The sequence below is a fragment of the Rhinatrema bivittatum genome, chromosome 14 (genome assembly GCF_901001135.1).
Source record: "Rhinatrema bivittatum chromosome 14, aRhiBiv1.1, whole genome shotgun sequence".
In the NCBI taxonomy this organism is placed as follows: Eukaryota; Metazoa; Chordata; class Amphibia; order Gymnophiona; family Rhinatrematidae; genus Rhinatrema; species Rhinatrema bivittatum.
Genome location: NC_042628.1, coordinates 34,819,299 through 34,832,307, shown reverse-complemented (window position 1 = coordinate 34,832,307; position 13,009 = coordinate 34,819,299). Strand labels below are relative to the sequence as shown.

Genomic DNA, 13,009 nt, shown 5'->3' with positions numbered 1-13,009 from the left:
AGGTCACTGCACATTCCTGTCGGATACTTTCCCCATGCATTTCGCTGATCTCCCCTGAGAAGTTGCACGGCGCCTTCTCCAGCCTTTCCCTTCTCAACGCTCTTCTCATTTCTTTCCCCTGATGATAAAATAAAGTATGCGGTAGTAATTCAACACATGAACAGGATTGCAGGCATACGAGAGAAAAGGACAAACCAGTTCTCAGCCGGCACCTCTGGCAGTCCCAGAATAGGCGCGGCCTGCGAGCACAAAGCAAAGGGCTGCACAGAGAGAAAGAGGGAGAGACAGACTTGAAGAGCGTGAGGAGCAGGAAGAAAGAAGCAGACAGGAGCTGTGAAAAGAGACCACCAAAGGAGAGAAGAAACATTGCCCCCCGCCATCCCCTCTTCCTTCGCTCTGGCACTGAGCGGATTAATCTGGGTGTCAGGTACCGAGTCACAGTCCGCAAGGATCGAGACATTTGGTTCTGGAGATACGGACTTTGCTGTTCCTTCTCTAATCATGTTTTATGAACTTGCTTTTTGAATCGCATTCTTTCTGCTGGCTGGGCACCAACAAAATTCATCAAGATGGATTATCGCTCCCTGTTGTTCCCTCTGGGCATCATCCGCTTCTTTCAGATCTTCCTCTCCTGCACAGCTTTCAGCCTGGTGGCCAGTGTGAAGGCATTTGATGGCTCTTATGGTGCATGGTGTATGTTTACTTGGTTCTTCTGCTTCATTGTCACTGTTTTCATAGTGTTGCTGGAGTTCACTGGTCTCTACCGCAAGCTTCCACTTTCATGGGAGGACTTCACCTCTGCATTCTCCATGCTGGCAACACTCATGATCTTCACCACATCTATCATCTACCCGTCCATCTATCTCAAGGGTGGCTGCAGTGGCCATGTATGTGCATGTATGGGTTCTGCCACAGCCATGTCAATCCTGTGTTTCATTGCCTACGCACTGGAGGTGGGGCTGACCAGAGCCAAACCAGGAGAAATCAGTGGCTTCTTATCCACCATTCCTGGACTCCTGAAAGTTTTTGAAGCTTACGTTGCTTGTTTGATCTTCTCCCTGTTGGATAATGGTCACTTATACAATGCCAACGGCGGCCGCCAGTGGTGCATGGCAGTCTACTGCATCTGTTTCATCATCACCACACTCATCATCTTCCTCACCATTGGCCGGCTTCTGGCTAGTCTGCCTTTCCCATTTGAGAAGTCTCTCATTGGTTACAATGTGCTGGCTGTGCTGATGTACCTCTCGGCTGCTATTGTTTGGCCAATATTCTGTTTTAGGGACAATCCTACCAGGCCTTCTAGCTGTGATTCTTATCCAAGTTGTGTGTGGAACAGCCTTCTTGGGGCAACCTTCCTCACCTACATTAACCTTATTGCCTACATCATGGACCTCTTTTATTCCACCAGGATGGTTTTCTTTACAGCCTCATCCTAATTGTCCTTTGAAGAAATGTGATTCTGTAGACCTTTGATGAGATGTCTGAACTGCTTCTAGCACTAAAGTTTTACAGGCATTGGAACATTGTCATTGCTGCTATTTCTATATCTGGGCCTGCTGCTGTGATGTCACTTATCTCCTCTAGCTATGCTGACATTACGACAAGCAACAACAACTGTAAATTTAAAAAATTCAGCATGTGGTTTCCTACAGGTCTCATATGTCGACAGGCCTTGTAGCTGTATGCCCCCTCTTCCTGCACGTGATTGCTGTTACCTTGGAAACCTGTTTGAAGGGGGGGTGCCATGGAGCCTGTCAATTCATGGTCTGTAGGAAGTCCTGCACTGAATTATTTTAAATTTTCAGTTACTGTTGCTGCTGCCATAAAGCCATCGCTATGTCTTGGAGGGGAAATTTCTGAAGTGCCAATGCTCCAGGTTCAAGACTGTATGCTTTTTTTCTAGTTCTGGAGCATTAAAGGCAATTGCTACTGGAACAGTCTGGGTCTGTGGAATTCCCTTCAGCAACAGTCCGAATCACATCTGCTCTGCTCCTGAGACACCATGGCTGTGGTCGATATGGATTATCGTGCTATGACAACCCCGCTGGGCATCATCCGCTTCTTTCAGATCTTCCTCTCCTGCAAAGCTTTCAGCCTGGTGGCCAGTGTGAAGGCATTTGATGGCTCTTATGGTGCATGGTGTATATTTACTTGGCTCTTCTGCTTCATTGTCACCGTTTTGATCATGCTGCTTGAACTAACCGGACTCTGCCGCAAGATTCCACTATCCTGGGAGGACTTCACCTCTGCATTCTCCATGCTGGCAACACTCATGATCTTCCCCACATCCATCATCTACCCATCCATCTCAAGGGTGGCTGCAGTGGCCATGTATGTGCATGTATGGGTTCTGCCACAGCCATGTCAATCCTGTGTTTCATTGCCTACACATTGGAGGTGGAGCTGACCAGAGCCAAACCAGGAGAAATCAGTGGCTTCTTATCCACCATTCCTAGACTCCTGAAGGTTTTTGTAGCTAATGATACTTGTTTGATTTTCTCCGTTTGAATAACAGACCTCTTGGGGCAACCATTCTCACTTACATCAACCTCATTGACTACATCATTGACCTGATTTATTCCATTAAGATGGCATTTTTCATATATGTTGGTCAAATCTCTAAATCTGCTTTGAAAAACATTTTGGAGCATATGTGCACCCAATTGGTCAAATATCCTCCCCCTCCCCTTACCAGTTGACAACCCCCGCTTCCACCCTTCGTTCCCTCTTCTCAAAAAATATACTGGTACCTAATGGGACCCCTACCCCTTCCCTTCATAAAAAAAGGACCTGGTGATCTAAGGAGACCTCCGGACCCTCACCCCTCTCTATCTCCTCAAAGATTCAATGGTGGCTCAGTGGCTGCCTGGAGCATCCCCTAGTTCTGGGCTGGTTTGATGCCATCTTTCAAAATGGAACTAACCAGCCTTTGCCCTAGGGGGTGTTCCAGGCAGCTGTTGAGCCACTGATGACTCTGAGAGGGAGTGGGGGTCCGGGGGCCCCCTCTACTACCAGGTCCTTTTTTTTGATGTAAAGAGAGAAGGAGAGGGACCCACTAGGGATTCTATTTTGGGAAGGGGGGAATGGGAGCATGTAGTGTCAGCTGGTGTGGGAGGGATTTGAAAGAGAGGGATTTGTATGGAACAGGAAAAGATTTAGACAAAAGGGGAGTGGGTTTGGCAAGGAGACGGGGCATCACTATGCGACCATAAGGGATTTATTTTTTTTACTTTTAGTATCCATGCTGCCTTGAGAGGCAACTGGGCATGGGCAAGAGTCTCGGGAGACCTACTTGGGGAAATTTTTAACTTTGGGGGGCATGTAGTTTCAGTCCTAGTGAGGCCCTTTAGATTTTACTATGGTACAATATCTACACCTCCTTCAAAGGCAATAAAATAAAGGGGCTGATTTTGTTTTTAAGTCAGCTTCATTATTTTATTAGCAAAAATTTAGGTACGCATTAGCTGCTTTTGTGGATTTGCAAAATTCATGCATGTAAATTGTATCCAAAGCAGCCAATTATAAGAGGAGCATGTTTGGGGCCTAAATTCCACACAATAACACAAATATTGCATGAAATCAACGCGATATGGCTATATCACACTATAAAGTGTTTATTGCATGATAAATGCAGCTTAATTGCTTTATAGCCATATGGTGGCTTAATAAATCTAGGCCTTAGATTGTGAGCCCTCTGGAGTTAGGGAAATATCTACAATATCTGAACGCAGTACCTAAAAGGCAGAATATAAATAATAAAAAAAAAATAAACAAGTAACTAAAATGAAAGGGCTCCTTCCTGGGAGACCTGTCACATATATCTCTTCCCAATTCACCTAGCCCAGCCATCTCAGCAAGAATCCTTAGCCAGATGCCATGTACCAGAGTTCTTTCCAAACGCTGCAATTATAAATCCAGCCATTAGGTGTCACCATTGTGCAATGACTGGGCCTTCCTCCGCTCCCAGAGGCTGTGAGTGCTGACTCTGCAGTATCTCCACCCCAAGATAGCCCGGGGAGAAGTCCAACTGTTTTCAAAATATCCACAATGAACATTCATCAGATATATGTTTGGTCTAAGAACTAACCTAATGTGCATAGCTTCCTTTTCCTAAAAATCAGATCTTCAAGAACCAGGAGTCGGGAGCCCTGTTCTAGATATTTAATGTATTGTGGATCTGCCTCACTTAAAAAAAAAAATTAACAAGTATTACCCCTCTGCACACTGTGCAGTCTTTCAAATGCACATGTAACCAGTACCAAATCTCACCCAAGGTCAATTAAAGTTTTTGTTTAATTGACCTTGGGGAAGTCATTCTCTTTTGCATTATTGAAGCAAGTGCCCTAGAGTCTGAGGAACAGCCACGTTGGCAAGAAAGTCACAAATTGCCTCAATTCACTCCCACTTGGATCTGATTGGTTCATTCTTGACTATGATTTTAAAAATTGCATCGTGCACGCTTACTGCAAAAACCAATCGGACCCCATGAAATGCCAGGCAATTTGTGAGACATGTCCTCAGTATTTGTGGCTGATTGTCAAGGTACAGAGGAATTACAGGCAAGTAGCTTAAAGAATTTGAAAAAAATAACTTAAAAGTATAATTTTTCATTGATAAAGGGTCAGTCTGATTGCTTGCTATGTGTATTATTGAAAGCGTGCACGGTTGGCCTGGTGGATCTGTGGCACCTTGATCCTTTGTTCTGGTCCCAGATCTGCTCTTCTGCACATCTTCTGTCGGCTGGGATTAGGGATTCTGCAAAGGATGGCCCTGATTCTGTGATGTTACCAAGGTTCTGTTTGTTATCCCTGCTATTAAGAATAAATCTTATGCTGATTCCAAGAGAACTATGGTTTCAGATTTTTAAGCCATAAATCTGACAAGACATGCTGAGTCAGTCCAGGCACAAGCTTGTAGGTTTTGATTTCTCAATAAGAATCCTTGTATACAGAACCACTGAATTGGCTTGCCCTGACAAAATGAAGCCAGTTCACAATCTTATCTCCTGCTAGGGTGACAAATTGGCTCAGGGTCATGGGCATGGGCGAATCAAGCCTGGGGTTTTCCGCTCTTGTTTCAAAGCATTCTGCCAGTGTAAAAAGCTTTGAAGTTGGAGCTGAAACCCCAGGGACTGGAAGTCTGGTAGTCACCCTAACTTTACTGCTAAAAGTGTATGCAGCGGAGTGACAAGCTCAAAGTTCTCTCCAGTGCTGACCTCATCAGACAGTATATTGGTCACCATTTGATGGGGGTCACATCAGGAAAGAGCCATCCTGAGGTTTATCATCCACTTGTACAATGCAGAACTGTCAAGTGATTTCATTTTTGCAGGATGAGTTTCCTGAGTCCTGGATTTTGAACTTCTATTCCAGTGCATTGTGGTATCTGTGGTCCTTGATACTCTCATTTGAACAGGTACCAAAATACATCAGGACAGCAGGAAGTGTCAGGAAAACAGGACTTGTCTAAAATCTCCTTCTTGGAACTCCCAGGAGGGTGTAAGAAGCCATGTTGGCTCTGATCTCTGAATTGGTCTTTGGAATACTGGGAAGTGAATGAGCCAGGAAACACTGGCTGAAGATGAACAGGTTAGGCTGGTTTTCAGCAATCCCTCATTGCAAATGATTGATAAAATGAAAATAAGGTGCCTGCTAGCTTGGTGTAGGGAGGCAGGGCACCGCTACAGAACAGCAAGAGAAGCCTGCACAATGCCGGTCTTTGTTATGCTGCTACACCCACTGTTTGGTTTTTTTAAGCTGTTGTATACTCCACCTTGTGTGAACTTCCTCTCATGAAGGCAGGTAATAAATCCCAATAATAATCATAATGACAGAAGCTGTAGCAGGGCATGTTGTGACATAGGCATCCATGTGTCATGCAGGAATTTGCCAGATTTGTAATGCTGTGCAGTTCTGTGCATCTCAACCATATAGGTGACAATGGAACTGAAACCTGTGCACTATGAGAGATGGAGTAGGTCAGAAATGGGCTTTTACTAATGCTATGATCTCCCCATTCGTCTTAGTGTTTGGCAAGGCTGGCGTATGCTTTTTCTCCCTCACACAGTCAAGAGAACAGTCTGTTTCCATCTAAACAGAAGGACAGTCTTTCTGCAAAAAAGTCCCAGGTATGGGATTGACCCACATCAAATTCCAGAATGTTGAGCTTATGGGAAGCTGTGATGTAAGGCTAGCTACGGCTCTTTTCAGGGGACAATGCCAGTCAGAATCACGGAGGGTAAATACAAGAACCTATTAAGAAGGAACTGGTTCACATCTTTAGGAATCACTATCCAAGGAGTCCATATCATTAGTAATGGATATCTCAAGGGCATCATGGACACATTTCCTCAGGTTTCTCCGAGGACCTGGAAGCTTACAAGGAATCAGCAGGGTCATTCCACCTGGACCCAACCATTGCGCCCATTCACCTGAGCACCAAGTAGTGTGCCTTTTGCACTATGCTCTAAGATCAAGGCAAAGACTGAACATCTTATAGTACAAGATATCCTAGAACCCATTTCACACACAAAATAGACGATACAAACCAAAATGGAGATGAGTGGATCTGCAGAGATTATAAATACATTGTTAATAAGATTATAAATTCACTGTAACCTGCACCCTGGGCTTGCTGTTAAACAGCTATTTGCTACACTTGCTGAAAGGAAGATCTTTGCAAAACTTGACCTTGTGTAAGGCTAGCAGCAACTAAATGTGGATTAAGAAGCTGTGGATGCCCAATCATTACTCATCATGGAGATTTCATAGAAACGGTGCCTGGAAGTCCCAATATTGCACCTTATTTTGAAAAGTCAAGCATATGAGTGAAGAAAGATAAATGTGAAACTGGGACTACCAGTATCACATTTTTTGGGCTAATTGCTTTGATAATTCGTAATTCCATCCTACAGAAGACGAGGGAAATTGTTCCTTATAAAGAGTTGTCATGGAAATGGACTTACCAATTTGCTGATACTTTCCTGTCATCAGACTGTGCTCATTCACTGTGTAATCCGAGGCCTTTCAGTCACCTGCCATGCTCATCATATGGTGTTGGGGCAGTGCTCTGATCTGGTCATCATGGTTGCAGTGTTGGAGTGTCATGCTGAGTGCCTATGACCAGGGCTGACCTTAGGGAGGGGGCAGGGTGAAATAATTGCAGTGGGGCCCTGCAGTCCTGAAATTATAATATTATGATTTCACCACGGATTCATTAAGAGAAAAAGAACTCTTGAATTTTTTGAGAAATTTTACCTATAAACTCATCATCTTCTAGCCCTGTAGCATTCAGTCTCCAAGTGGGTGACCTCTGATTAAATTTCGATAAGGAAAATGACATAGTAACAGCTGCATGATCTGAGATCAGAATAGGGAGGATCTGTTATTGTCTGTAAGGTTTTAGGTGGACCCTTGGACACTGTGGCTGCTGACCATGCCCATGGGGGGTGGGTGGTGGTGGAAGTCCTGTGAGAGGCCACAGGTCAGGCTCAGCTTAGGACACACAACACAGATAGATCTTTTATTAACAGTATTGGGGAGTCACCAGAGGTGGCAGTAGTGAGCAGAGATGAAGCCCGGCTGGGCTTGTACTCCTCAGGGCTCTGGAACAGCGATCCCACAATGGCTGTGCTGTAGTGAAGAGAAACTGAGATAGTGAGTACACTGAAGAATATGCAGAGTTCAGGAATAGAGCCTCATTGGTTGAGTACTCACACAGCGGTTTCTCTCGGTAGGGAACACAGGAGCTGAAGTAAAGGCAGGCCCTCGAGGAGCGAGTACCTGGTTCCAGGGAACAACTCTGAGAGAAGTAGATGGTAACTCAGATGGTGTAGGCAGCGGTATCTTCCAGGCAGAATTGAAGTCCAGGCAGTGAGTCCAGGAACATGGGCTCTCGAGGAGTGAGTACCGGTTCCAGACAGCGACCTGAAAGAGAAGAGAGAGGGCCCCGAGGAGCGGGTACCCCAAATAGAGTAAGTCCAATAATGGAGAGGCAGAGTAGCTAGGTACGGAGAGCGAAGGAGTTCACCTTGCTAACTCGATTAGCTAGCAGTAGCGTAGACCTTTGGTATCCGGGAGGCCTGACGTCATCACAGGGGGACGCCCCTGAGGTTTGCACCAAAGAAACTATTTGAAGCAGGGACGCGCAGTGCGCTCGCCCTAAGGCAGCTGGACAGCATGGCAGGAGGCAGCGCCCAAGCTGGACCGGGGACGCCGGAGAGGACAGCAGGCAGACACTGCGGCAGCCAAACATCTGTCAACTGCGGGAGGAGTCGCCAGAGAGGTAAGGAGGGCGAAGTGGAGACATCGGGCAGCAACAGTCGTAACAGGATCTCTGCTTTAATGATCTCTGACATAAGAACCTTGGACACACAAAATCTCTCCGAGATTATGAATGATGAGGGAAAGAAAAAAGTAAATTATTTTCCCTTGGGATGATCTACTAAACCTAACTCTAACTCAATGTCATGCACCACCTGTAGGGACTTAGTTCTTACTGGCTGACATTTTGACTGCTTATCCAAAATCAAATCAAGAGGCTGATTAAAGTCTCCACCTAGAATAATGGGGATATCACCATAACCCAAAAGGAGCTGCGCTGAATCTTTAAAAAAAATTCAGGGTAATCTACATTTGGCGCATAAATATTTAAAAACAAAAGGCGTTGCCCAGCTACAGATGTTAGTATAGTGTCCATCTATCTTTTAGGTCAGACTCTCGGGAAATGATTTGAAGTGCAATAGACTTCTTGAATAGGATTGCTACTCCATTTTTCTTTTCAAAAACTGACGAACAAATACAATTCCCCACCTAGTTCTGCTGTAATTTAGATGATTCTTTTGCATCAAATGTGTTTCTTGTAGATAAGCTATATCTGCACCACACTTCTTAATGTAGGACAATATATTTTTTTCTGTTAATGGGGTGATTTATGCCATGAACATTCAGACTGAGTACAGTCATGAGACTAAGAGATCCCATTTTTAAAAATAAAATGAAAAGATATATCGTGGAAATAATTAGCTGTAAAATGCCACTTACAGTTTAGAATGAAAATTGTAAAATGGGGATTCCCATTTATAGGTTGTATCTCCTGCACATAAAAGTAATAAAAAATTAACAAATAGCTGACTTAAAATTCTCCAAATATGGGAGAAGCCAGCCCTAACACAGCAAAATGGATTGCATGGGACTACGGGAGAAGCACTACAAGGACACAATTATCTCCAGTGCTCAATTAAAGAAAACTGTAATGTCCCCACTGTGTAAAAGGTTAATTCCAGCTATATTATCTTTAGGTAATATAGACCCCATACAGATAAAACACTAAATCAATGCATTTTGCTTTTCTGTCCTCTGGGGACCCACACAATTAAGAACTCCAGTTACTTAGCAATGCTTACCTACATTTTTACTTCACAATCATACTATCATTTTCTTTGCCTGCACTTATAACTTTCCTACCTCACTGCTAGTATATGTCACAACAAGGCCCTGAATGAGGACAATAGCTCGAATACGGCGCACGCCATTCTATGCATCATATGGCTTCCCCTTCGGAGCTCGCAGGACTCAGTCATATGAACAAGAAATACACACAATGTACGCGCAGAAAAAAAAGTTGTGCGTGCTTCAAAGAGAGGTGATTACCAATGAACGCTCTATGCAACTGCCACACAAACTGTATAAATAAAAATACCACTATGGCTACCATATGATTTCTAGTAGCCGATTATGTGAAATTTTGCTTCCGTAACTGTGAAGTTTTGAAGAAAATGGACAATAAAGTTAGCTTTGCTCCATACGATTCTTCTTTTCATTTATAAATGTTTCCAATTCAGCGGGATATTCATAAGTTTTGGTTGTGTTATTGTACGTTACTTTCATTCGTGCCAGGTATAAGAGCCCATATCTTGCTCCTAATTGCTTAAGTCGTGGTCGCAGAGTTAGGAGCTGCTTGCGCCTGGTAGTGATAGACTTAGCAAGGTTGGGCGTGAAGAAAACTTTTTCCCCTTTAAATAGACTTGGCATTTTCAGCTGAGCAACTGAAAAAAAATGTCAAGATCCCATGGGTATCTTAGCACATTGAAAACAATCGGCCTTGGGAACTTTGATTTTGGAAGTGGGCGAGATGGGAAACAATACGGCTTTCCACCTTGAACGGCACTTCAAATCTCAATTGCAGTATCCTGGGCCTTCAGCACCTTTGGGTATCCCCGGAAGACCTATATTATTGCGGTGACCATGATTTCTTAGATTTTTCTAAGCCCTTTCGGAGAGAATCAATCTCAACGGTATTTTGCCAAACCTTGTCAGATATCTCATCTAACTCCACAAGTTGGATCTCACGTCTTCCCACGGTGACTTGTAAAGTAGTGAACTGAATTGCCAACTTTTCTAAGCCAGATTTAATGCCCCTAGTTGTTTGAAAATGTCGTTACATTAAATCCTTAATTCCTTGTAACTCTGCCAGAACTGAGTCCCAAGCTGTAGCCTGCTTCATTTTAACCTTTTCAGGAGGAGAGGGATCTTGTTTAAAGCATTGAATCAGATTTTGTTCCTTTAGCAGACATTCCTCGCGACTGATATATGATTTTAAACACGCATTATTATACTTGGGAGACCGTTTAAACTCTAAAAACAGAGTTGGTTGCTGACGAGTAAGGAGTTTGGCGTCCATTTTGTGCTGGCTCCGCATGAGACCCAATCAAGGATCCACTTTGACTATTCAGGGCAATTTCAAGGGGAAAAACATCCTTGTGGTAGATTCTTACTCCAGGTCACTGCAGTTTCCTCACAAACATCTGGTGTAACAATTACTGTGCTTCAGCAACTGTTTGCAACTCACGGGCTACTGGATATGATCATGTCTGTTAATGGGTCTGCTTTCATATCTGATGGCTTCCGGGACTTTATGTAAGGAAACCTCATTAGTACTGTCACCATTGCACCATACCAGGTAAATGTCCTGGAAAAGCAGCTGATGCAGTCAATAAAAGATGCATTAAAGACAATCATTGATGGAGATTGGCTTACTAGGCTTGCGTGGTTCCTCATCTTGCAACATGTCATGCCTTGTCCAACTAAGGGGTTCAGTCTGACAGAACTGCTTATAGGACACCACCTAAGCTCATGATTAGACCATCTCCATCCTGATCTCACTACAGAATTACAGCTCAAGTGGAAACAGGAGCTAGGCTGTCCTCTCTGGGCTCATCTCTCTCTTTAATTTATTTATTTACCTAAATAAATACACTGCAAGGCCTTGTGTTTGCTAGAGGTTATGGGGATGGGGCTGGAGCAAAGTGGGTCCCTGCTTCCATCATCAGGATGACTGGGCTTCTGTCGTAAAAGGATCGGACCACTGATGGGACAGCTCTGGCATTTTGCCGCATGATCAGCTGAGTGGCTGCTTCTCTTCAGACGCTGAGGTGCTGCAGGACATTAGGGAAATTCCTAATGTTGAACACACCAATTCCTCCTTTAGCTCCAGCCCTGCTAACCCTGCCAGAGCCACCGCCATGCGCGGATGAAGATCTTGACTCGTTAAGGACTGAGACAGACATACTGCCCTTCAGAATCACCAGTTGAGCCTGCAGAGACGTCGGCACAAGAGTGGGCAGCCCCTTCGACTCTGTGCATGCAGTGGGAGGCACTTGAGTTGTGTGGAATATTCAAGCTCTGTTCTAGTCACTTTCTTGGATTTGGCTCTTGTTTTTCCCTTTTTGCTGGTTGTGCAGCACCTGACCAAAGTGGGTGCTGATGTAAATGACAAAAGTCCATTAACATCTGCTGGCGCCACCTGCTATGCTACAGTTTATTGTGGCCAGGCTTGGGCATGGTGGTAGTAGCAGTTGGTGAGCATGGAGGTCTGAGTCAGTGTATGCTCATAGATACCACTTCCCTCTCACCATCGGCTTCCTTCTCTCACCTTAACAATGCTGAGATGAGGGGCAATGGTAGTGACAAAGAGAGAGAGCTGGATCTCTGTCTCCTCTTCTGCTGTCCCCTTATTATGCCACTTTTAAGTGCCCCTTTACTAGCAGTACCACACAAAAACTCCCCTTTGTCAGTTCTGAGGTTGAATCTAAATTGTAACCCCCTCCCCCAAAAAAACCCCCCAGTATAGTGTGCAGCTTAAACCAAGCCGTAGCAAGAAGCTCCAATCAGAGCTAATGGAGCCTGCTTTTCGGCATGTGTCATGATACCCTTGGACTCCCTAATATATCCAGAAAATTTGGTGATGTGGAGATACCACAAAGGTTCATTTCTAATGTCCGTGTCCTGAATGATTTTTTTTAAAGATCCATCTTAAAGTCCCAAGTCTAAAAATCCTGAATTGCAGCCACAGTGAAGTGAGGTTTTTTTCAGACTCGGCAACCTCCACAGCAGCTGCCATGGGTTGTATAAAGCTGCAGAAGCCCTGTGGCTGGGCACCAGCGAAGGAGGGCCTACATTCCCTTCAGAAAGTAGGCTAAAACATTTAGGGCCTGATTTTAAAAAGCATTTATTCGAGCAAGTGGGCTTTTGAAAATTGCTACAATAGTATGTTACATTTATGCATGCAATTCCTTTGAAAATTACCTCCCTAGTATTCATAATCCCTAGTTCTAATACTGCCATAGCAATTTACAATAGGGGAGGTGGGTTGTTAGCCTGCATTTAGGAGGAATATAGGAAAGAATTGTCAAGCAAACCATTCACCCACCCATCCTCTGGAAGCTTGAGTCTGCCACATTTTTTTGAGGGCGTAAATAAGCTTGTGGATAAAGATGAGCCAGTTGATATAGTGTATTTAGATTTCCAGAAAGCATTTGAAAAAGTCCCTCATGAGAAACTTCTTAGGAATTGAAAAAATAATGGGATGGGGGCAGTGTCCTGTTGTGGATTGTCAATTAGTTAAAAGAGAGAAAACAGAGAGTAGAGCTAAATGGTAACTTTTCCCAGTGCAGAAAGATGAATAGTGGAGTGCCCCAGGGATCTGTTCTGGGACCGATGCTTTTTAA

The 13,009-nt window shown here is 44.2% G+C and overlaps 1 protein-coding gene and 1 pseudogene across 1 annotated transcript; both read left to right on the top strand.

Annotated features, from left to right (window-relative positions):
- Positions 1 to 256: 256 nt before the first annotated feature.
- LOC115075607 (myeloid-associated differentiation marker homolog) lies at positions 257 to 1,459 on the top strand. Its single transcript, XM_029576162.1, has one exon. It carries the CDS (start codon positions 570 to 572, stop codon positions 1,437 to 1,439), a length of 870 nt encoding a protein of 289 aa, XP_029432022.1. The 5' UTR covers positions 257 to 569; the 3' UTR covers positions 1,440 to 1,459.
- Positions 1,460 to 1,968: 509 nt separating this feature from the next.
- On the top strand, positions 1,969 to 5,066 carry LOC115075608 (annotated as a pseudogene).
- Positions 5,067 to 13,009: the final 7,943 nt, after the last annotated feature.

Coding starts and splice junctions, on each gene's coding strand:
- LOC115075607 (XM_029576162.1), top strand. CDS start 570: ATGGATTATCGCTCCCTGTTGTTCCCTCTGGGCATCATCCGCTTCTTT.